Source organism: Mesoplodon mirus, assembly GCF_964341445.2.
Source record: "Mesoplodon mirus genome assembly, chromosome: 8".
In the NCBI taxonomy this organism is placed as follows: Eukaryota; Metazoa; Chordata; class Mammalia; order Artiodactyla; family Ziphiidae; genus Mesoplodon; species Mesoplodon mirus.
In genome coordinates this window covers 11,833,046-11,856,760 of record NC_138984.1, presented here as the reverse complement: position 1 = coordinate 11,856,760, position 23,715 = coordinate 11,833,046, and the positions used below count along the sequence as shown (strand labels likewise).

The 23,715-nt window shown below is 41.7% G+C and overlaps 1 protein-coding gene across 2 annotated transcripts in view; it reads right to left on the bottom strand.

Annotated features, from left to right (window-relative positions):
- COL4A4 (collagen type IV alpha 4 chain) overlaps positions 1–23,715 on the bottom strand; it is a 130,696-nt gene that overhangs the window by 47,850 nt on the left and 59,131 nt on the right. For both annotated transcript variants that reach the window (XR_014294856.1, XM_082630478.1), the window contains exons 23-30: positions 12,809–12,881; positions 11,754–11,860; positions 8,643–8,826; positions 6,801–6,869; positions 4,948–5,055; positions 4,267–4,485; positions 2,222–2,383; positions 1,005–1,175 (exon numbers count right to left, since the gene is read on the bottom strand). Coding sequence is in view for 1 of the 2 variants with exons in the window: in XM_082630478.1 (XP_082486604.1) it covers positions 1,005–1,175; positions 2,222–2,383; positions 4,267–4,485; positions 4,948–5,055; positions 6,801–6,869; positions 8,643–8,826; positions 11,754–11,860; positions 12,809–12,881 (1,093 nt within the window). In the remaining variant the exon portion in view is untranslated. The remainder of the gene's footprint in view (positions 1–1,004; positions 1,176–2,221; positions 2,384–4,266; positions 4,486–4,947; positions 5,056–6,800; positions 6,870–8,642; positions 8,827–11,753; positions 11,861–12,808; positions 12,882–23,715) is intronic.

Sequence of the window (23,715 nt, the reverse complement as noted above, 5' to 3'; positions counted from 1 at the left end):
TTAGGGAAAAGTTTTATAGGCTAGTATGGTACCTAGATTTGCGTTCCTTGCCGTCCACGTGGAGACGCGAACTCCCCCTAACTCTGAGCTTGTGCTGAAGGGAACAGTCACTACCAGCCTCTCGCCTGTAAGAGACATTCTGTCCCATCCAAGTCTCAGTTTCCCCCCCCCACAGATCTGAACTGCAGGCCTTTATGCTTCTGAGTCCAGATCCCACAAAACTTTAAGAGAACTGGGCTTCTCGGGTGGCTCAGTGGTTAAGAGTCCACCTGCCAATGCAGGGGACACGGGTTCGAGCCCTGGTCCGGGAAGATCCCACATGCCGCGGAGCAGCTAGGCCCATGTGCCACAGCTGTTGAGCCTGCGCTCTGGAGCCTGTGCTCCGCAGCGGGAAGCCACTGTAATGAGAAGCCTGCACACCACAATGAAGGGCAGTCCCCGCTCTCCGCAACCAGAGAGGGCCCGCGTGCAGCAACAGGGACCCAATGCAGCCAAAGATAAATAAATAAAATAAATAAATTTAAAAAAGAAAGCAGAAATTCAAAGATGCTGGTCTGGGTCTTGGCACACAGGTAGTGCCTAAAAAAAAAAAAGAAAAAGACAACTGGGTATTGGGGAGGGAGGAGGGGGAGGAAGGGGGAGGGAGGGGGAGGGGAGGGGAGGGGGGAGGGAGGGGGAGGGGAGGGAGGGAGGGAGGGAGCACAGCAGCCCTGACCTCCCCCCTCCATCAGTACCACCCAGTCCTTCGGGCAGAAGTGTGTGGGGGTTCTGTGGACCTAACCCCTCCCCCCAACACTCCCATTTACCTAAACCAGAACACTGTGCCCCTGGAAATTACAATACAGAAGACAAGAAGAAGGGAGAAGTCACACAGGAAAGGACCAAGTCAGGTTAATATACCAGTAAACTCTACAGTATGGTCACATGTAATTGTCTTCACTTGGTAGTGGATTTCAGGTTTATAAAATGGCGGGGGGGGGGAATAATGGAAAAGTAATACCCACCCTTTGGGCCTGGAAGACCAGGTAGCGCATCATCGCCAGTGGGGCCTGGGACTCCCGGGGGCCCTGGGGGTCCATCTGCCCCCGGCCGTCCTGGGACTCCGGGGAGGCCCTTCATTCCAGCGGGTCCAGGAGGCCCCATGTCCCCTTGTTGTCCTTTCCAACCTGGGGCACCTGTAACAAACCGCAGTAACAACAGTGTAGGAAGACTGAGAACTGGCTTCACACGCGGGCAGGAAAAAAATCCATGGTAGCTTAAATTGTGTATCTGTGGCCAAGTAAACAATATTTATCAGTTAAAATCACAGTAGTGACTCTCCATCAGTCTAAGTATATATTTTTCTGGCTGCTATAAAAAGAAAGGCAGATTACTTGAATAAATATTTCCCAGTTGAGATGCATTATAAAGTCTTTTAAAATGGAAAATGGATAAGGGTAAAGAATTTATATTTACTCTTGGGTGGGGAGAGGGTGGGAACTAATAGAAGAAAACATTCCAGATGCTTCTTAAAGCTACAGCCAAGTGAATTTTGGTCAAGCTGTTCACTGTGTAATGAGAGAATTATAGGAATCAGCAACGTCATCTAGAATTGTTGGTGATTAAAAACAAAGTTGTAGTGGCAGGGTTTGCTCCAATCTCGTTTTGATCCTTTGAGAGGGTGTATTCTTGGATTTGGATAAACACAGTAGAATTTAAATAACAGGTGACAACCTGGATGGTGAAATAAAGATCATATTGGAAATAGCCCCCCAGCACCTTGTGTTGAGAGACACTTTCTCATGGGTCTCTTTGATGTCTTGCTGGGTATTCCAAGAACAAAGGGTCCTGACCCATCCTCACTCGGGCTATTTCTCAAGGTTGTGTTGGCAGCAAGCAGCCTGACAGATATAGTGCCTCCCCCAGTAAGAAAAGCAAGCTGTCTTGCAGGTTAATGTACAGCTGTTGTATCTCAGGCTCAGAAACGGCAACCCACCATGTGTGCGGCATCCACTAGCCCCTCTTATATCACCGCCGAGACACTTGGGTGACAGAAGGAAATGACACAAACCAACATGAAACTCATGCTACTTGCGGTGCCATAAATAATCAAATCCTTTGTTTCTGACCCAAGAATCTTGCTTCTGCCAGCATCCGTAAAAGAGCAACAGGTGAGCTTATTCCTCTGTAGGTAGGGTAAACCCCACACCTGTCACAGTTCTTGACACCTGCCGACACTTACCTGGACTTCCTGGAGCTCCAGGGAGCCCTGGTGGCCCTGGTCTCCCTGGAGCGCCTCTTTCACAGGAATGGCCGTGTGGACCTGGGATCCCTGGAAATCCGGCACTTCCCTCTCTCCCTTTGGGACCTTTGAGACCCGGGAATCCAGGCATGCCAGCTGGCCCTGAAATGATACAGTTCATCTGTGACACTGAGGGCATAACACTACATAGACGGCCTACAGTGGTATTCATGTATATCAATACTGAAGGTAAACATTTTGATCCTGGCTCTGGGCTCCAATGTGTTAAGCCTCTGAATGGATTTTCTTATCATAGATGGTAGTGAGCTCCAAGTGCACGGTAGAAGCATGCATTGCTAAAAGAATTACTTGATAAGGTTATGTAGACAATATAGAAGTTGCTTATGCAAATTAAAAATCCATGCAGTTCTTCCTGATTTTCATTAACCTCTAACGTTGTGGCAGGCTTTACACCACAATGCTTGCACGCCCAGTTTGTACTGTCTGAATTTGCATTCTGTAAACGATCTCATCACTCCAACTCTCAAAATTTGTATTTATTGGAAAGATAGCATCATGATCTTCAAGGGGAAAAAAGTCTTCCATAATTCTAACACCCTAACCTAAAAAGCTGTTTTATTGTTTAATGTTTTCATTGTATTTTGGTTCATATGTTTGTATTTTAAAAATAGTAATTCCAGTGCACTTTCAATTGTTGGGTTATTTCATATTGCATGTTAATATGCAAATGTTTTCCATTTTATTGTAATCTTTGCAAATATAATTTTAATTGTTAATAGCTGAATAATATTCCTTTGAGTGTGGTGTGTGAGTGTGTGTATGTACATATTGCTTAACTCTCTTTACTGTTTTCAATTGTTCCTCTACTGTGAATAATATAATAATAATAATAATAATAATAATAATATTTTCATACTAACCATCTCCTGTTGAATTCTTCCCTTAAATACATTTCACAAGTGAGATAGTGGGATTACTGGGACAAAACTATTTTCATTGACTCACATAATGTATTATCTTGTTACGTTCCAATTAAATGGGTTTTTGTATATGAATGCTTCTGACTTACAAACTATTGGATAAGCTCTCTGAGGACAAAGAATGTGGCTTATTTCCCCGCCTTCTATTTTCCCTGTACTATTGTACTATCATGGGTCCTAATAAACACTGGCCCATCCATCATTAGAAAAGAACCAGAACACTGTTTGTAAAAGTCTGATCTGGGGTTCACTTTTCATCACCATCCCCCAGGGGTTAAAATTCAGACTGGACTGCTGGGCTCCACCCAGTTCTGATGTAATGAATCACAATTTCTGAGATTGGGGCCCAGAACATGGTGATGCTAATGACCCCCACCTCTACCCCTGTTTTTTGGGGGGCGTGGTATTTTTAAGTACATTAAAATCTGAAAACCTCTGCTGGGGATCCTGAAGAATCCATAGCGATTTCAGGAAAGAATGTGAATCAGTGCCAGGGCCATCTCCCCATCTTAAGTTTCACTGCCCTGCCTGCTACCCCTGCTGGAATGAAAGTCCCTCTATCCTGTCACCTGTCCAAAGAACACAGCGTCTGCCAGGACTCAGCTCATGCCTAGCTCTCCCCCAGAGCTTTCCTTTGAATGCCAGCCCACCCTACTTTGCCCCACGGAGCTGCTCTTCTCTGACAGCCTGTGCTGCCCTCCTTCAGCCTGGCAATGGCAGTGGGCGGGTCATTCAGTCCCTGCCCCTCAAAGCTAACATACTGTCCTGGAGTCCAAAGCAGGCAGATGTCTGGTAGCTGCTGAATCAAACTGAACAGACTGAGCCACGGTGAGCTGGGTTTGAAAACAACCAATAAAATGCAAAGGCAACACTGCGGATGTAGGTTATTAGAAATGTAACCACTGCCCATGTATGAAGGAAGATGCTTGACTGAAAATTTTACGTTCTAGATTTTTAAGGCAAGATAGTCTAGACACTCTTCAGGGACCTGTTCCAGAACCGAGCTGGCTTTTATGGACCACAGGAAGAGCACAGCCCTCATACCTGCAGCCCCCGGTCGTCCAGGATCACCTCTGAGTCCTTTTGACCCTGGTACTCCTAAAAGACCCCTCTTTCCTGGGGGTCCTGGGTAGCCAATAGCAGAGTCTCCCGGAGGTCCTTTCTGACCATTCATTCCAGGTGAACCTGGAGAGCCTGGGGGCCCGACAGGGGAGGACCCCTTTTCACCTCCAAAACCTGGATCTCCCATATCACCATGAAAACCTAATGAACAAAAAATTGTTTAAATTGTTACGCGTACAGATATAGAACCAACACACATATAAGACTACTACTTTGATAAAAACACATTGTTTTAAAATACAGGGATACCTACTAAAATTAAGAGTAACTTAAGAGGCAATACTGTTTTTTGCCACCTTTTGTCAGAAAATGAATTGTAACTCCGTGTTTCCTATAAGCCAATGGCGTTTCCCTAATTGCTTTCATTTACTGGCAAACGGTCTGTCTAGACTGAGCAGTTCCTACAACATAATATAATATAATAGCCTATAACTCATGCTCCAGGTTTAAGGAGCCCTGAGACATCAGTATCATAACCTAGAAGTTATCGAAACATAGCTAAGAGCTTACTATATCAAGAAAAACCATTCCCCCACCATCTAGGGATCCCTGGGCCATTTGCTAAGATCATGAGACATTCCTAAATGAAAAGCATTTATTTACCAGGTGGACCAGGTATTTCTGAGATTCCTGGTTTGCCACGTTGACCCTTTTCCCCATCCAAACACCTCAACCCAGGAGCTCCCCGACGACCTGGAAATCCCTTTGGACCTAAACAAAAACAACAAAACACAGACACAATAAAACACAAATCAAATGAGGACAAAATAAGATAATTTTTAAAATAAAATCTATGTTAAGTCTTTCTTAGGGTATTTCTACTTTATGGAAGTATAGGTGGTGCCTAGCCTGGTTTTTATAAGTCTTGTGCTCCAAAGAAGCTTTTCATAGAGATTGTGTTAAGGTACTTTCTCAGAAGCCATACTGTAAAGAATTCTTTCTGAAAGCCTTTGGGACGTACACCACCATTCAGATGAATCTTTTGATACCTTCCCATGCTGAGTCTCAAACACAAATATGTGAGGATAGCCTTCCTTGTAAGAGGACAGAGGTGGTGGCCAGTGTGTGGCTTGATGAGAAAGCACCAGAATAAAGAGCAAGTCTAATTCCCTGCATCTTACTGCATTTGCCCTTAAATGAAGTACAGGCAAAAAGCACCTGCAAAAGGAATTGAGATTTTTTTTAAAACCTTCTGTGTTTTCCTACAAGGAGTTATCTAAGCTAAAATAACTTATAAATCATGAACTTCAAAGGAGATGCAACTGCTAGCTGAAACGCTGAGTGTTCATTTCCCTTGAGGCTGAAGCTGCTGCAAGTGATCATACGTGTTTTTTACCCATCCATGACAAGGTACCAGCAAATGTGAAGATGAACGTGCAATCAGTCAACCAACCATTCTTCACTCCACTGATATAGAATTATATTTCCACACCCTTGCCACTGCCTTGTGGTGGGTGGCCCGTATTTCCCACAGTTTGATCCGGGGCTTGGCCATGTGACTTGCTTTGGCCAATAGGATAGTAACACCATGAAGTAATGAGAGGTGTGAACAATGCCAGTGAACCTGGGCCCCACCCTCTGGCATTTCTGCAACCACAGGAGCAGAGTACACCCTGGCCTCACAATGAGATGCCTGTTGCAGACCTGACCTGACCCAGGATCAGGCACGAAGCCGATAGAGACCATCTTAGATCAGCTGAACCCCACCCAACGACAGACCCATAGAGAGAAAATAAATATTATTTGTTAAAGCCCACTGCAATTTGGAGGTTGTCACACAACACTATTGTGAAAGCTAGTGGCTATAGAGGGCAATAGAGAGTCATTCATCATTCAACGCTTAAGTACTTTTTGTATGGATAGTTACGTAGAACAAGAAAGGTGACCTTTAGTGGCCATGCTAGTACTTAACAGGTCAATTTAAGTGAACTCTAAATAAATAAAAAAGAATTAGACAAAATCCCTTATATAGATCTAGGGTTTAATTCAGCTATAAATATGTGACTGAGTCAAGTGCAGTGGTTGTATGAAAGTGTAATCAGGGGTGTAGATGCATGGGCATTTTTCAGAATGTTTCTGGTCAGATATTTGGGTCTCTTGGAAAGCAGAATAGAGTAAAACTTATAATCAGTAAGCAAGTGATCAATTTTCACTCTCAGGGCACAAATAAAGAAAGAAGATATAGTTTTAAAATGCTCAAAAGGCAATCATTTTTGCTGATATGTGATCAAATCAAGGTAAATTTTGTTGCACAGAAATATTATTCAGAGTGTGTTTGGTGGACTGGGGACCCAAGGGGAATGGCTACAAATGCTGTTTCCCCACAGTCCCTCAAAACTTTATAATCAGGGTAGAAATATCCTAAATAGTTCCCTGAGGATTTGCTATTGGTTTCTCTGTCTTGTCAGTTCTTCTAGTTGGGAATGTGTACGACAGTAACTTCTCCTTGATCATACCTGGAGGTCCATCAAAACCTGGCGGGCCTGGCCTCCCAGGGTAGGTTACATTACAAGGAATTGTATCACCTGGAATGAAAAAAAAATTGTCATTCACATAATTGATAGTCCAATGCAACATGAATCTCAATGACAACTCGATCAAGATACTTCTTCATACAGTATATGTGGAATTCAAAGGAAAAGAAGACTCTCGAGTCTCATTAGGTCACTTGAACTACGTTTATTTTGAATTTCTAGAAGATCTGTCCTGAAATCTGAACTTCAACTGTCAGACAGTAATAGACAGAAGGGGAATAAGAAAAATATTGATTCCAAGAAATATCAGTTTAATAACCTACAAAAAATAATGGATGTATAGATCCATGGATGTCCAATACAATGGAATCAGAAGCTTTGATAAATCATGAAATAGCAGCAAGCATCCAACACTGAGTTCCCAAGATTTGACTCCTAGCTTGGATGTGGAGGAATTGTGCAAATGAAGAGACTGGGAGAGATACTAATAACAGCTTCCGTTTACTGAGGGCCTGCCATGGGTCAGGTGCTTCAAATATATTGTCTCTGGGGGCTTCCCTGGTGGCTCAGTGGTTGGGAATCCGTCTGCCAATGCAGGGGGCGTGGGCCTGAGCCCTGGTCGGGGAAGATCCCACATGCCATGGAGTAACTAAGCCCATGTGCCACAACTACTGAGCCTGTTCTCTGGAGCCTGCGAGCCACAACTACTGAGCCCATGTGCCACAACTACAGAAGCCCATGCGCCTAAAGTCCGTGCTCCGCAACAAGAGAAGCTACCGCAATGAGAAGCCTGCGCACCACAACAAAGAGTAGGCCCCGCTCACTGCAACTAGAGAAAGCCCGCGTGCAGCAATGAAGACAAAACACAGCCAAAAATAAAATAAATAAATTTATTAAAAATATATATGTATACTGGCTCTTGTTTTTCTAATGACTTTGCAATATGGTTTTGTCATCCTTCATTTCACTTGGTAAAGAAAATAAAAATTTCAAAGTCGTGCTCTGAGTTTTCTTCTCCTTTAAAATGGAATGTTTCCCTTTTATAACAGAAATTACATCTCATAATGTATTACACCATAAGCTCTAAAATTAAAAATGTACCATATAAATGAAAATAATGTTATATTTTGATGGTTCCAGACCATGATCTTAAACCATATCAAATTCCAAGGTATTTGTCTTTCTATGTTGTCAAAGCAAGAACCAAACATATTATTATATTATAAAATTTCACAAGTAGCTATGTAACTCAAGTCATATGCACATATTACAAAAGAGAAAATCTTAAATCAATATTTTTCCAACCTTTTTAAAAGTTTTCAGCTATAAAACTACAAGTCACTTTATTGTTTGAAATCCAAATAACTGTCAAATATATTTAAAATCCCTCCTTTTTTTCCCCCTAGAATGCCTACAAATGGGTTTTCATGGAAAATGCTGTATTTTTAAAATGAAATATTAGTGTTTTTATTCAAATAAAATGCATAATCTCAAAAGATAGTAAAAAAAAGAGAGATTTTGAATATATACATGTATGTAATTTTGAGTCATACTGTCCACATTGATACTGAGAAATGAATGAAAAGCAATTTGCCAAACCAGTAAAACAGCAAAGACATCTTAGCATTTTAAAGATTTGTTTTAAGTATTGATTGTGCTGTAATGTTTTTATTTGTTTGACAACATTCAAGGTTTGAACAGTGAATTGTGGGAATTTTATTTTAGAGGTTCTACCATAACTGTAATAACTTTGCCCAGAAGAGAGGCTTACTTTAGTTTCCATGATTTCACTTGACATTCTGCCACAAAAACATTCAAAATTACCTTTCTGACCCTTCCAGCCATCAGGGCCCCTCTTGCCTGGGCAGCCTGGAGCTCCTGGTTGCCCTCTCTCTCCTGGTGGACCAGGAAATCCCAGTCCCGGAGGCCCCCTAGGTCCTGCTCTGCCCGGGGGGCCTGGTGGTCCAGGAGGCCCTTTATCACCTGGGGCTGCATCTTCATGATCTCCCTGAGAACATTTGCATCAAGAGTCAATTACCAACCTTTGAAAGGCCATGAACTCAAAGCAGTCATTATCACTGTAGGCTACAAAAATGCATGCAGAAAGCCAGTTAATTCTAGAAGTTACTTAATAGCAAACGTAACTGTAAATGATTAACAAAGATTCTTCTTAATGTTTTACATACATATTTACAGACATATATATGCTCTTGATGTGTGTTTTATGACTCAAAAACAGAAAATTATATGTGTTATGTCTTAAATACAGAATAAGAAATTTTATTTAGAACCACTCTGTGACAGCAAATACAATAAAATATAGAAATGCATAAATTAAGGGAAGTAGTGGGCTTACAAACTAAATAAATTCTTATCTATTAGAAATATTTTTTCTCCATTATTGTAAGACACAGGGATGGACTTTATCACCCTCCACCTCTGTGGGCCAAGGGCTGACAAATCCTTTCTCCTCCTGCTTAAGAATTTGACCTTTGGTTAAGGGTCTAGTTCTGCTCTTCAGGAATCTGCATAAAAATGGATGTCAACTGCCGTTACTAGACCACATTGCTTATGGTAAAATTAATCCCTGGCTGCAAAACTTGCATCTGGTCTGGAAGAACTATAAAGACCTGTGTGGAGCCTTTGTCAGGGCTTCCTTAAGAGGTGGCTCCTGTAACTGGCAAGTTCCTTGTGGGGTCCCCGCAAGCTAGCTCTGCAGTGGAGATAACACTCCCGTGGAGAAGGAGGCTTTCAAGTCCAGGCTGCTCACACTTCTGCATATGAGAATCTCATTGCCTTCACCCCAACTGAATGAAAAGCCGCAAGGACTCTTGTGTATGGGGAATGCCTGACACTGCCCTGCAGGCAAGTTGAGGGTCACGCCTTCTAGCCTTCTGAGCGGCCTGGTCCCAAATGTGGTCTATGAGTCTGAATTGTTTCGGACTCAGTCTGAAACTCTAGAGAGATTCCCCCGTCCCTAGCGGGTGTTACAGAAATTCCTCTCCCAATTTGATCTGTAAATACACTTCGGTTTTTCACAGTTAGGTTAGTACATGATGACACTTATCACTCAGTGACGTTGGTTTCTAAATAGAGCAGGCCCCTGCTTATTCACGGTTTCACTTTCCAAGGTTTCAGTTATGCACGGTCTGCAAATATTAAATGGAAAATTCCAGACGTAAACAATTCACATGTTTTAAACTGTGCTCGTTCTGAGTAGCATGATGAAGCCGTCTTGCTCCATCTCCCTAGGGACGTGAATCAACCCTTTCTCCAGCATATCCTTCAGTTAGTCACTTAGTAGCGTCTGGTTATCAGATTGACTGCAGTGGTATCACAGTGCTTGTGTGCAAGTCACCCTTATTTTACTTAATAACAGCCCCAAAGCACAAGAGTAGTGATGCTGATCATTCAGATATGCCAAAGAGAAGTTGTAAAGTGCTTCCTTTACGTGAAAAGGTGCAGGTTCTCAATTTAATAAGGAAAGAAAAAGGAATCGTATGCTGAGGTTGCTAAGATCTATGGTAAGAATGACTTTTATGTCCATGAAATTGTGAAGAAGGAAAATGAAATTGGTGCTAATTTTGCTGTCACACCGCAACCTGCAGAAGTCATGGCACAGTGCTTGCTGAGTGCTTAGTTAAGATGGAAAGGCATTAAATTTATACAATAAGATATTTTGAGAGAGAGAGACACTACAGTCACATAAATTTTATTACAGTATATTGTTAATAATTGTTTTATTTTATTATTAGTTGTTAATCTCTTACAGTGCCTAATTTATAAATTAAACTTTATCATAGGTGTGTATCATAGGTATGTATGGGCTCGGGTACTATCCATGATTTCAGGCATCCACTTGGGGTCTTGCACCACATCTCCTGTGGATAAGGGGGGGGGACCACTGTAGTTTCTTAAGTGGAAGAATGAATGAAACAGGGATTACCAAATCTAAAGCAGAGAAGATTATTTATATACTCAATATCCGCTGAAAGACCAGAAAGCTATAAATACCATCTAACCCAACTTCCAAACTTCCATCTCTTATTCACATGTATTTTATCAGATAGGATTCCTATAAAATCAGAATGTGGTCCTTCCTTTTAAAACACCCTCAATGTCAGGCTGAATGATCTGGTGGAAACAGCATGTACTTGAAATAAGAAAGACTGGGTTTTCCCTCCTGTTTAGCCTACTTGATAGATTGTTGACCTTGAGTACCACACCCTAAGCCTCCATCTCCTTACTGTAAACCCTCAAAGATAATTGTTCCTCAGAAGACAACAGTTACGAGCAAAACATCTAGCTCAGTTTGTGTGGCATTGCAAGCATTCAAAAGTACCTCATATGCCAAGATATTTTAAGTTCCTGATTATGTCTCATAGTCTTTTCTTATGAACTTCATCAGCTACATGGGGTCTCCACCCAAAACATGTTTGAAAAATGCAGAATTATCATTTGTCAGTGGGACCTTCCATCAGCCAATACGTCTATCCAGTGGATCTGCACTAGTTCATCCTTTCTTGCTTGCCACTTCCCCTCATGTGCTTCTTCACCAGAGAACAGAACTGAAGGTAATTATCAGGACCTGTGTGCTTTCCTCCACCCTACAGAGTCAACTGAACAGACCTGAAACCAGTGGGGGCTTTGTAGAGACAAGGGCCCCAGAAGGAAATAAGCACCACGAGAATAATATAAAGACTAGGGACAGAAAGTCTTGCTATGATGAGCTGCCACTCAGGATTTTAGACCATCTGCAATAAGCCATACCTTTTATAACAGCCATCTTTTTGTGGCAGTGAATCAAAGGTGACTCTGATTTACAGCACGTTGACACTTTACTGTTCAGCTTTTTTAAACTGAGAAGGGGAAAACAGATGCTGTGTGACCATGTAAGAGAGTGAAACTCTATAGCAGTAGAAGAATTATACACACCAGCGGTCCTGGGTCCCCTTTTTCTCCAGCATATCCATCTTGACCGTGTTGTCCCTGCTGCCCTGGAAATCCTGGGGGCCCATCAGGACCTCTTTCTCCTTTGTGCCCTGGTAACAAAGGCCAAAAGAGTCAAGCCCTTCTCAGCAATGGATGAAGTAGAAGGAAACAAAGGACTACAGATAAAGGCAATGACCATGACCCTGGGCTGGTAGAGGTTCCTCTGAGTGTCTCAGTTGACTAAAGTCACACGAAGACCATCATGCAAAGGTCAAAGGGGAGACTGGCAATTGCCAAACCCATTGAATCTCTTATTTGGGAAATGTTTCTTTTCCTTTTCTGACAAGGATGTTGTGTGTGGAGGTGCCAATCCCTACAGCATCTTCCTCTGCTTGGGTGACACCAAACACGGTATGCCATCCCCTGGCCATAGTGAGTGGGGGAATGGTCCATGGTCAGGCCCATGCCCCAGGCTAATCTAGTCCTTCCTGGACCTTTTTTATTCTAACTGGAGCAGAAAGAGGTAGACCTCTCTTTCACCTCTGGCTGTAAGAACTTGGAGCTACCTGGGAGCATGTACCCATAGCCCAGAGAAAACCAGACAGGGAAAAAATGAAGATGGTGCAAAGAAAGATGCAAGACGCCGAGACAGCCTCCTCATGCAGTCGTCCCAGTGCAAACCATACACCTAACCTTTCAAATTTTGTTTAAGTCAATAAATTACTTCTCTAAAAACACTACTTCAAGCTGGGTTTTTGTCGCTTACAACCAAAATATTCTTGATTAATACAGGATACTATAATGCAGTGAATAAATGCTAGGCAAATCAAAGGAGGTCTTGTTTCAAACCCAATTCACAACAATGAGGATTTGAGCATAGCATTTAGGCTCAACATTCACACGACTCCGAAGGGCAGGGAGTATTTTTTTTAAGCAATCTCAACAATCCCAAATCTTATTATCGAATTCATCTGCAGTCACAGGAGAAATTAATGCAGGAGAAAGGTTCATACATCATTCATAAAATGGCAGGGAGCTAAGTGACTGATTATGCTCACCTTTCACTCTTGATACAACCAGGTCACCTTTTTCTCCTTTGCTGCCAGGTGGTCCTGAGGTACCAGGTTTTCCCTTGGTAAAAAAATACGAGGAAAAAATCAGTTTAACTGTGATGGGTCAAAAGTTATTTGTATACATCTAACCTCTCTCTTCTTTCTTTCTAAATCACCTGTTCTAGATTCTAGTTTGGTACTGTTGGTGTCATTCCCTTCCCCACCTTCCACGGCGGGTCCTGCCTTACAAAACTGAGGTTCTTGAACTGCATGTGAAAGCTGGTGGAATCTGAATAATGACTGTGCCTGAGTCAACAGAAATGTATCACTGTCAGTTTCTTGGTTTTGGCAATGCACTACGGTTCTGTAAGATATTCATTGGGGGAAGCCGGGTGAAGTGTACATGGGACCTCTGGGTATGACTGTGCAACTTCTTGTGAGTAATAACATAGAAATTTATCTCGAAATAATTTACAATTAAAAAATTTAACTATCTTGACTGCTGTAATGTAGAACTGGGAGGAAAGGAGGGGAGAGATTAACCACAACAGCTGGCACTAGAGCAGAACACAGAGGTTTAGGAATGAATGTGATGAAAAACACTGTGATACTGTAGGACATTGATGAGCAAGGAAAGGCAATCTTTCTGTAATCAATGTATTTCCTCTGTATGGCAAGTAAACAACTAATTTTGGCCAATGGGCTCATCATCTTTTAACTTCAACACTGCCCTGAGACTGTACTATTTCAGTCACAGTTTTGTGTTACATATTACTAAATAGTAAGCCATATCAAAAATCTGTCATCCTACCTTTGGTATATTAGAATGACCAAGCATTATGGTAAATACAGTTATAGAAGTACTGTACATAGCTTAAGGTCACTTATCTGGTGACCTCAATGATCAAGAAACAGACAAGAATTTGGAAGGAGGTAAAAATGACTGAGCAGACCACTTGCTTTGCTTACATAGATGCCACTTTGTGTTTTCTTCATACAATCTTAACAGCATGATCAAGCAAGCTTAATTATCTTTTTAACTGGCCTCTATTAGTTCATGAGCAGTGAACTACAAAGGGGGGTAGAGGTACAAGTAGAGAAAGGACAATGGCAGCATCAAACAGTAAGAGCAAAGAAAAAGCCTAAAATGTATACAACAGGTATCAAAACTAAAGTGGACAAAATAGTCGGGAGCCATTTAATGTAGAGAAAATACAGCTCCACATACTACTCAATACTCCCATTCAGAGCACCACCTAAACGAGCTCCAGAGACGGGCACGAGCCTCGGCTATCAGCGCGGACACCAGAGACGGTCATGAGACGCTAAGGCTGCTGCTGCCGCCACCAAGAGGCCTGTGTGCAAGCACAGGTCACTATCCACACCTCCTCTCCCGGGAGCCTGTGCAGCCCACCACTGCCGGGGGCCCGTGATCCAGGGACAACTTCCCGAGGAGAACGCACGGCGCCCCTCAGGCTGGTGCAACATCACGCCGGCCTCTGCCGCTGCAGGCTTGCCCCGCACTCCGTACCCCTCCCTCCCCCTGGCCTGAGTGAGCAAAGCCCCCAAATCAGCTGCACCTTTAACCCCCTCCTGTCTGGGCGGGAAACAGAAGCCAGAGGGCAACCTACACGCAGAGGAAGGGCAAAATCCAAAGCTGAACCCCGGGAGCTGTGCAAACAAAGAAGAGAAAGGGAAATCTCTCCCAGCAGCCTCAGGAGCAGCAGATTAAATCTCCACAATCATCGCTGGAATACCTGAATAGCCAACGAATCAACCCAAAATTGAAGTGGTGGACTTTGGGAGCAACTGTAGACTTGGGGTTTTTTTCTGCACCTAATTTGTTTCTGGCTTTATGTTTATCTTAGTTTAGTATTTAGAGCTTATTATCATTGGTAGATTTGTTTATTGATTTGGTTGCTCTCTTCCTTTTTTAAATTTATATATATATATATATATATATATATATATATATATATATATATATATATATATATATATTTTTTCCCTTTCTCTCTTTTTGTGAGGGTGTAAGTGTGTGCCTCTTTGTGTGATTTTGTCTGTATAGATTTGCTTTTACCATTTGTCCTAGGGTTCTGTCAGTCCATTTTTTTTTAATAGTTTTGAGCACTTGTTATCATTGGTGGATTTGTTTCTTAGTTTGGTTGCTCTCTTCTTTCTTTCTTTTTTATTACTTCTTTATTTTTTTATTTTAATACGTTTTTTATGTTTTATTTTAATAACTTTATTTATTTATTATTTTATTTTATTTATGTTTTCTCACATTTCTTCTAAGCTGTGTGGCTGACAGGGTCTTGGTGCTCCAACCAGGTGTCAGGCTTGAGCCTCTGAGGTGGGAGAGCCGAGTTCAGGACACTGGTCCACCAGAGGACTCCCAGCTCCACGTAATATCAAACAGCGAAAGCTCTCACAGAGATCTCCATCCCAACACTAAGACCCAACTCCACTGAGCGACCAGCAAGCAACAGTACTGGACACCCTATGCCAAACAACTAGCAAGATAGGAACACAACCCCACCTATTAGCAGAGAGGTTGTCTAAAATCATAATAAGTTCACAGACACCACAAAACACACCACCGGATGCGGTCCTGCCCACCAGAAAGACAAGATCCAGCCTCATCCACCAGAACACAGGCACCAGTTCCCTCCGCTAGGAAGCCTACACAACCCACTGAACCAACCTTAGCCACTGGGGACAGACACCAAAAACAGTGGGAACTAAGAACCTGCAGCCTGCAAAAGGAGACCTCAAACACAGTAAGTTAAGCAAAATGAGAAGACAGAGAAACACACAGCAGATGAAGAAGCAAGGTAAAAATGCACCAGACCAAACAAATGAAGAGGAAATAGGCAGTCTACCTGAAAAAGAATTCAGAGTAATGATAGTAAAGATATCCAAATTCTTGGAAATAGAATGGAGAAAATACAAGAAATGTTTAACAAGGACATAGAAGAACTAAAGAGCAAACAAACAATGATGAACAACACAATAAATGAAATTAAAAATTCTCTAGAAGGGATCAATAGCAGAATAATTGAGGCAGAAGAACGGATAAGTGACCTGGAAGATAAAATAGTGGAAATAACTACTGCAGAGCAGAATAAAGAAAAAAGAATGAAAAGAATTGAGGACAGTCACAGAGACCTCTGGGACAACATTAAACACACCAACATTTGAATTATAGGGGTCCCAGAAGAAGAAGAGAAAAAAGGGACTGAGAAAATATTTGAAGAGATTATAGTTGAAAACTTCCCTAATATGGGAAAGGAAATAGTCAATCAAGTCCAGGAAGTGCAGAGAGTCCCATACAGGATAAATTCAAGGAGAAACATACCAAGACACATATTAACCAAACTATCAAAAATTAAACACAAAGAAAAAATATTAAAAGCAGCAAGGGAAAAGAAACAAATAACATACAAGGGAATCCCCATAAGGTTAACAGCTGATCTTTCAGCAGGAGCACTGCAAGCCAGAAGGGAGTGTCAGGACATATTTAAAGTGATGAAAGGGAAAAACCTACAACCAAGATTACTCTACCCAGCAAGGATCTCATTCAGATTCAACGGAGAAATTAAAAGCTTTACAGACAAGTAAAAGCTAAGAATTCAGCACCACCAAACCAGCTTTACAACAAATGCTAAAGGAACTTCTCTAGGCAGGAAACACGAGCGAAGGAAAAGACCTACAATAACAAACCCAAAACAATTAAGGAACATACATATCGAAAACTACCTTAAATTTAAATGGATTAAATGATCCAACCAAAAGACATAGACTGGCTGAATGGATACAAAAACAAGACCCATATATATGCTGTCTACAAGAGACCCACTTCAGACCTAGCCACACATACACACTGAAAGTGAGGGGATGGAAAAAGATATTCCATGCAAATGGAAATCAAAAGAAAGCTGGAGTAGCAATTCTCATATCAGATAAAATAGACTTTAAAATAAAGACTATTACAAGAGACAAAGAAGGACACTACATAGTGATCAAGGAAGGGATCCATCCAAGAAGAAGATATAAAAATTGTAAATATTTATGCACCCAACATAGGAGCACCTTAATACATAAGGCAAATGCTAGCAGCCATAAAAGGGGAAATCGACAGTAACACAGTCATAGTAGGGGACTTTAACACCCCACTTTCACCATTGGACAGATCATCCAAAATGAAAATACATAAGGAAACACAGGCTTTAAAGGATACATTAAAAAAGATGGACTTAATTGATATTTATAGGACATTCCATCCCAAAACAACAGAATACACTTTCTTCTCAAGTGCACATGGAACATTCTCCAGTATAGATAATATCTTGGGTAACAAATCAAGCCTTGGTAAATTTAAGAAAATTGAAATCATATCAAGTATCATTTCCAACCACAACATTATGAGACTAGATATCAATTACAGGAAAAAATCTCTAAAAAATACAAACACATGAAGGTTAAACAATACACTACTAAATAACCAAGAGATCACTGAAGAAATCAAAGAAGAAATTAAAAAATACCTAGAAACAAATGACATTGAAAACATGATGACCCAAAACCCATGGGATGCAGCAAAAGCAGTTCTAAGAGGGAAGTTTATAGCAATAGAATGCTACCTCAAGAAACAAGAAACATCTCAAATAAACAAACTAACCTTACACCTAAAGCAATTAGAGGAAGAAGAACAAAATATCCCCAAAATAAGCAGAAGGAAAGAAATCATAAAGATCAGATCAGAAATAAACGAAAAAGAAATGAAGAAAACAACAGGAAAGAACAATAAAACTAAAAGCTGGTTCTTTGAGAAGATAAAATTGATAAACCATTAGCCAGACTCATCAATAGAAAAAGGGAGAAGGCTCAAATCAGTAAAATTAGAAAGGAAAAAGGAGAAGTAATAACTGACACTGAAGAAATACAAACGATCGTGAGATATTACTACAAGCAACGATATGCCAATAAAATGCACAACCTGGAAGAAATGGACAAATTCTTAGAAAAGCACAACCTTCCAAGACTGAACCAGGAAGAAATAGAAAATATAAACAGACCAATCACAAGCACTGAAATTGAAACCATGATTACAAATCTTCCAACAAACAAAAGCCCAGGACCAGATGGGGTCACAGGTGAATTCTATCAAACATTTAGAGAAGAGCTAACACCTATCCTTTTCAAACTCTTCCAAAATATAGCAGAGGGAGGAACACTCTCCAACTCATTCTACGAGGCCACCATCACCCTGATGACAAGACCAGACAAAGATGTCACAAAAAAAGAAAACTGCAGGACAATATCACTGATGAACATAGATGCAAAAATCCTCAACAAAATGCTAGCAAACAGAATCCAACAGCACATTAGAAGGATCATACACCATGATCAAGTGGGGTTTATCCCAAGAATGCAAGGAATCTTCAATATACACAAATCAATCAATGTGATACACCATATTAACAAATTGAAGGAGAAAAGCCATATGATCATCTCAATAGATGCAGAAAAAACTTTTGACAAAATTCAACACCCATTTATGATAAAAACCCTCCAGAATACAGACGTAGAGGGAACTTACCTCAACATAATAAAGGCCATAGATGACAAACCCACAGCCAACATCTTTCTCAGTGGTGAAAAACTGAAACCATTTCCTCTAAAATCAGGAACAAGACAAGGTTACCCACTCTCATCACTATTATTCAACATAGTTTTGGAAGTTTTAGACACAGAAATCAGAGAAGAAAAAGAAATAAAAGGAATCCAAGTCGGAAAAGAAGTAAAGTGTCACTGTTTGCAGATGACATGATACTATACATAATGACCCTACCAGAAAACTACTAGAGCTAATCAATGAATTTGGTAAAGTAGCAGGATACAAAATTATGCACAGAAATGTCTTGCATTCGTATACACTAATGATGAAAAATCTGACAGAGAAATTAAGGAAACACTCCCATTTACCATTGCAACAAAAAGAATAAAATACCTAGGAATAAACTTACCTAAGAAGACAAAAGGCCTTTATGCAGAAGACTACAAGACACTGATGAAAGAAATTAAAGATGATACCAACAGATGGAGAGATATACCATGTTCTTGGATTGGAAGAATCAACATTGTGAAAATGACTATACTACCCAAAGCAATCTACAGATTCAATGCAATGCCTATCAAACTACCAATGGCATTTTTCACAGAACTAGAACAAAAATTTCACAATTTGTATGGAAACACAAAAGACCCCAAATAGCCAAAGCAATGTTGAGAAAGAAAACCAGAGCTGGAGGAATCAGGCTCTCAGACATCAGACTATATTACAAAGCTACACTAATCAAGACAGTATGGTACTGGCACAAAAACAGAAATATAGATCAATGGAACAGGATAGAAAGCCCAGAGATAAACCCACGCACATATGGTCACCCTATCTTTGATAAAGGAGGCAAGAATATACAATAGAGAAAAGACAGCCTCTTCAATAAGTGGTGCTGGGAAAACTGGACAGCTACATGTAAAAGAATGAAATTAGAACACTCCCTAACACCATGTACAAAAATAAACTCAAAATGGATTAAAGACCTAAATGTAAGGCTAGACACTATAAAACTCTTAGAGGAAAACATAAGCAGAACACTCTATGACATAAATCACAGCAAGATCCTTTTTGTCCCACCTCCTAGAGAAATGGAAATAAAAACAAAAATAAACAAATGAGACCTAACGAAACTTAAAAGATTTTGCACAGCAAAGGAAAACATAAACAAGATGAAAAGACAACCCTCAGAATGGGAAAAAATATTTGCAAATGAAGCAACTGACAAAGGATTAATCTCCAAAATACAAAAGCAGCTCATGCAGCTCAATAACAAAAAAACAACCCAATCTAAAAATGGGCAGAAGACCTAAATAGACATTTCTCCACAGAAGATATACAGATTGCCAACAAACACATGAAAGGATGCTCAACATCACTAATCATTAGAGAAAGGCAAATCAAAACTACAATGAGGTATCACCTCACACCAGTCAGAATGGCCATCATCAAAAAATCTACAAGCAATAAATGCTGGAGAGGGTGTGTAGAAAAGGGAACACTCTTGCACTGTTGGTGGATATGTAAATTGATACAGCCATTATGGAGAACAGTATGGAGGTTCCTTAAAAAACTACAAATAAAACTACCATATGACCCAGCCATCGCACTACTGGGCATATACCCTGAGAAAACCATAATTCAAAAAGAGTCATGTACCACAATGTTCACTGCAATTCTATTTACAATAGCCAAGACATGAAAGCAGTCTAAGTGTCCATCAAAAGATGAATGGATAAAGAAGATGTGGCACATATATACGATGGAATATTACTCATCCATAAAAAGAAACCAAACTGAGTTATTTGTAGTTAGGTGGATGGACCTAGAGACTGTCATACAGAGTGAAGTAAGTCAGAAAGAGAAAAACAAATACCATATGCTAACACATATATATCGAATCTAAAAAAAAAAAAGTTTCTGAAGAACCTAGGGGGAGGACAGGAATAAAAAGGCAGAGGTAGATAATGGACTTGAGGATATGGGGAGGGGGAAGGGTAAGCTGGGACAAAGTGAGCGAGTGGCATGGACATATATATACTACCAAATGTAAAATAGATAGCTAGTGGGAAGCAGCCACATAGCACAGGGAGATCGGCTTGGTGCTTTGTGTCCAGCTAGAGGGGTGGGATAAGGAGGGTGAGAGGGAGATGCAAGAGGGAGGAGATATGGGGATATACATATACATATAGCTGATTCACTTTGTTATACAGCAGAAACTAACACAGCATTGTCAAGCAATTATACTCTAATAAAGAGGTGAAAGAAAAAAACACAACAACAAAATCACAGCAGCCACAAGAAGTCCTCTCTGCCGGGCATGTACTAGTTATTTTATACACAGTCTAGATCAAGGACTTCAACCGTAGATGCCCAATGGGGGGCCATGCTCTTCCAAAAAGCAGGCGAGAGGGCACGGTGGAGACTCGAGCCCCCAGACCTCCTCACCTTCCAGCAGTGGTGGGGATCCAGTGGCCTGTGCTAATGAGCTTCCAATTTCTCAAGGGCAGCCATAAACATATTAATAGTATAAAAACGAACACTGTGAGGACAGAATGAAACATGCTGGAGGTTCAGATTTAGTCCATGGCAGGTTGTGACCTTTGGTTTGCGCTGCAACTCCTCAGGGGCAGCGACGCTGGTCATGTGGTTCACTGGTGTGTACCTTGTAGCTCTCAGAATATACTGTTGAATTGAATTCTTACCAACAAACTTGTAGGACAGGTGTTGTATCCATCTTAGAGGAACACCACATTGGTGACAATGTCAGAGTTGGGATTTGAAGCTTGGTCCATGTGCTCCTAAGCCCTATGCCTTCCAATAGAGCACCATGGTGGCAAACCCCCATCCTGGGAACTGCTCTCAGGCTAATAAAGCAATGAATACAAGGTTTTGGTCCAACCACAGAAAAGAATTGCAAAGAACTTAAACCTACTTTTCTGCTTTCTACTTTCCCACAAATCTGTGGCTTCTAGAGCCAGGGACCAGCAGAGGAGAGAGAGATGTACGGCGGAGTGAGAGCACCCAAGAATGCTTGTCTGTGGGTCCTTCAAGCTCCCTCTTTCTGTCCATCCCTCCCTCCCTCCTGTCCTTTCCTGTGCCCCATGGTATGAACTTGGTCCCTAACTGTGATCACAGTGAGATGAATTTAGTACAGAGAAGTCATATGGACAGAATCATACACAGAACAGAGACATCAGAAATACAGCCAGTTTAATGCAACATTGTAAATCAACTACACTTTAATTTAAAATAATTTTTTTTTAATTACGAGGTAAGCCCTGGAGCAACTGAATTACATAAACCTCCGCCAGGATAACCCTGGCTGAACTAGTAATCCGCACTCCAAGATGTTAGCTCTGAGAAGCGACTCAATGTGAAGGAAGAAAAATATTTTAGAGTCAATAAAACCTTCATTAAGAAGATTAAGGGGCCTCCCTGGTGGCGCAGTGGTTGAGAGTCCGCCTGCCGATGCAGGGGATGCGGGTTCGTGCCCCGGTCTGGGAGGATCCCACATGCCGCGGAGCGGCTGGGCCCGTGAGCCATGGCCGCTGGGCCTGCGCATCCGGAGCCTGTGCTCCGCAACGGGAGAGGCCACAGCAGTGAGAGGCCCGCATACCGCGAAAAAAAAAAAAAAAAAAAAAAAAAGAAGATTAAGTAACAACATAAAAAAATAACTATGGGACTTCCCTGGTGGTGCAGTGGTTAAGAATCCGCCTGCCAATGCAGGGGACACAGGTTTGAGCCCTGGTCTGGGAAGATCCCACATGCCGCAGAGCAACTAAGCCTGTGTGCCACAACTGCTGAGCCTGTGCTCTAGAGCCCGTGAGCCACAACTACTGAGCCTGCGTGCTGCATCTACTGAAGCCCACATGCTTAGAGCCCATGCTCCACAACAAGAGATGCCACCACAACGAGAAGCCCATGCACCGCAACGAAGAGTAGCCCCTGATCGCCACAACTAGAGAAGCCCCGTGCACAGCAATGAAGACCCAACACAGCCAAAAATAAATTTTAAAAAAGATCGTTTTAAAAAATTAAGAATTGACTATAAAAAGTTGAATTAAAGAAGCAGACAATAAAATGCAGCCTACTTAATATTGATAATTACAATTATGCTTATTCAACATACACATATTAAGGACCTAACTTCTCGTTGAGTTGACAAGGTTGGTGCAGGAAGAGCTTAACCATCACCCTCACTTAAGGCTCTCAGACTGGAACCTTACTTTCATGAGATTTCCTGGGGAAAATGGAAAAGAGTGCACAGGGGCTGACGGTTAGGCTCCTGGACACCCCAGGATTAAACCCCTGTAATAAGGGCTGTCTCCAGCCTCCAGGGGAGGGCCCCGGGGGCCGTGATTTTATTCTGAGGGACCGCTCTGCCTCAGCCTGAGTCCCTTGGAATGGTCAGCAAATAGAAGTCGCCGCGAGAACTCATGCATCCTCTGGCACGAAATATCACATAAACTCTGACAAAGCCAGTATCTACAGCTCCACCCGATCTCTCATCTGGATCCCTCACTTGAATATCATCGCACAGCCTACTTGAGACCTCCACCTGCTTGTCTAATCGGCACCCCAAACTTAAGATGTCCCCAACAGTGCTGCTTCCTTTCCTACCCCCCACGCCGGCTCCTCACATTGTCTGCCCATCTTGGCTCCATCCTTTATTTCTCTGCTTTTCATATCCCACATCCAGCCTCACAGCCAGTCTGCTGGCTCTATGGTCAAAATATGCCCAGAATCTGACCACTTCCCGTCACACCCAACAGTAATAGGTACACCTGTCCGCCATCATATTTCACCAGGATTCCTGCAGCAATAGCCCAGCTAAATCTCCCTACTCCTTCCCTTGTCTCCTCTGGTCTGTTCTTAGCAAAGCTTCCTGAGTGATCCAATTAAAACTACTGTCAGACTCCTCTCTCCTTAAAACTCTCCACTGGCTGCTCCATGTCATCCAGAGTACAAGCTCGAAGCCAACCCACCTACAACGATTCATGCTCTCCAACCCCTCCTAACCTCCAGCCATTTGACTTCAGGTCTGCTCAGTCCCTCACTCTCTCCACGCAAGCCACACCAGATGGTGATGGCCTTTATTGCCATCGGCCATACTCTATATTCACCCATCTATCTGTTATATGGTGTATGTCCTCCCAAAAAAGTAGAGGCCCCCAGAGGGCAGAGATAGTGTTCTGGTCCCTGCTGTATGCCCAGCACCTGGAATAGTACCTGGAACATAGTAGGTGCTCAATAAATATTAGTTGACTGAACAAATGAATGAATGATGAAT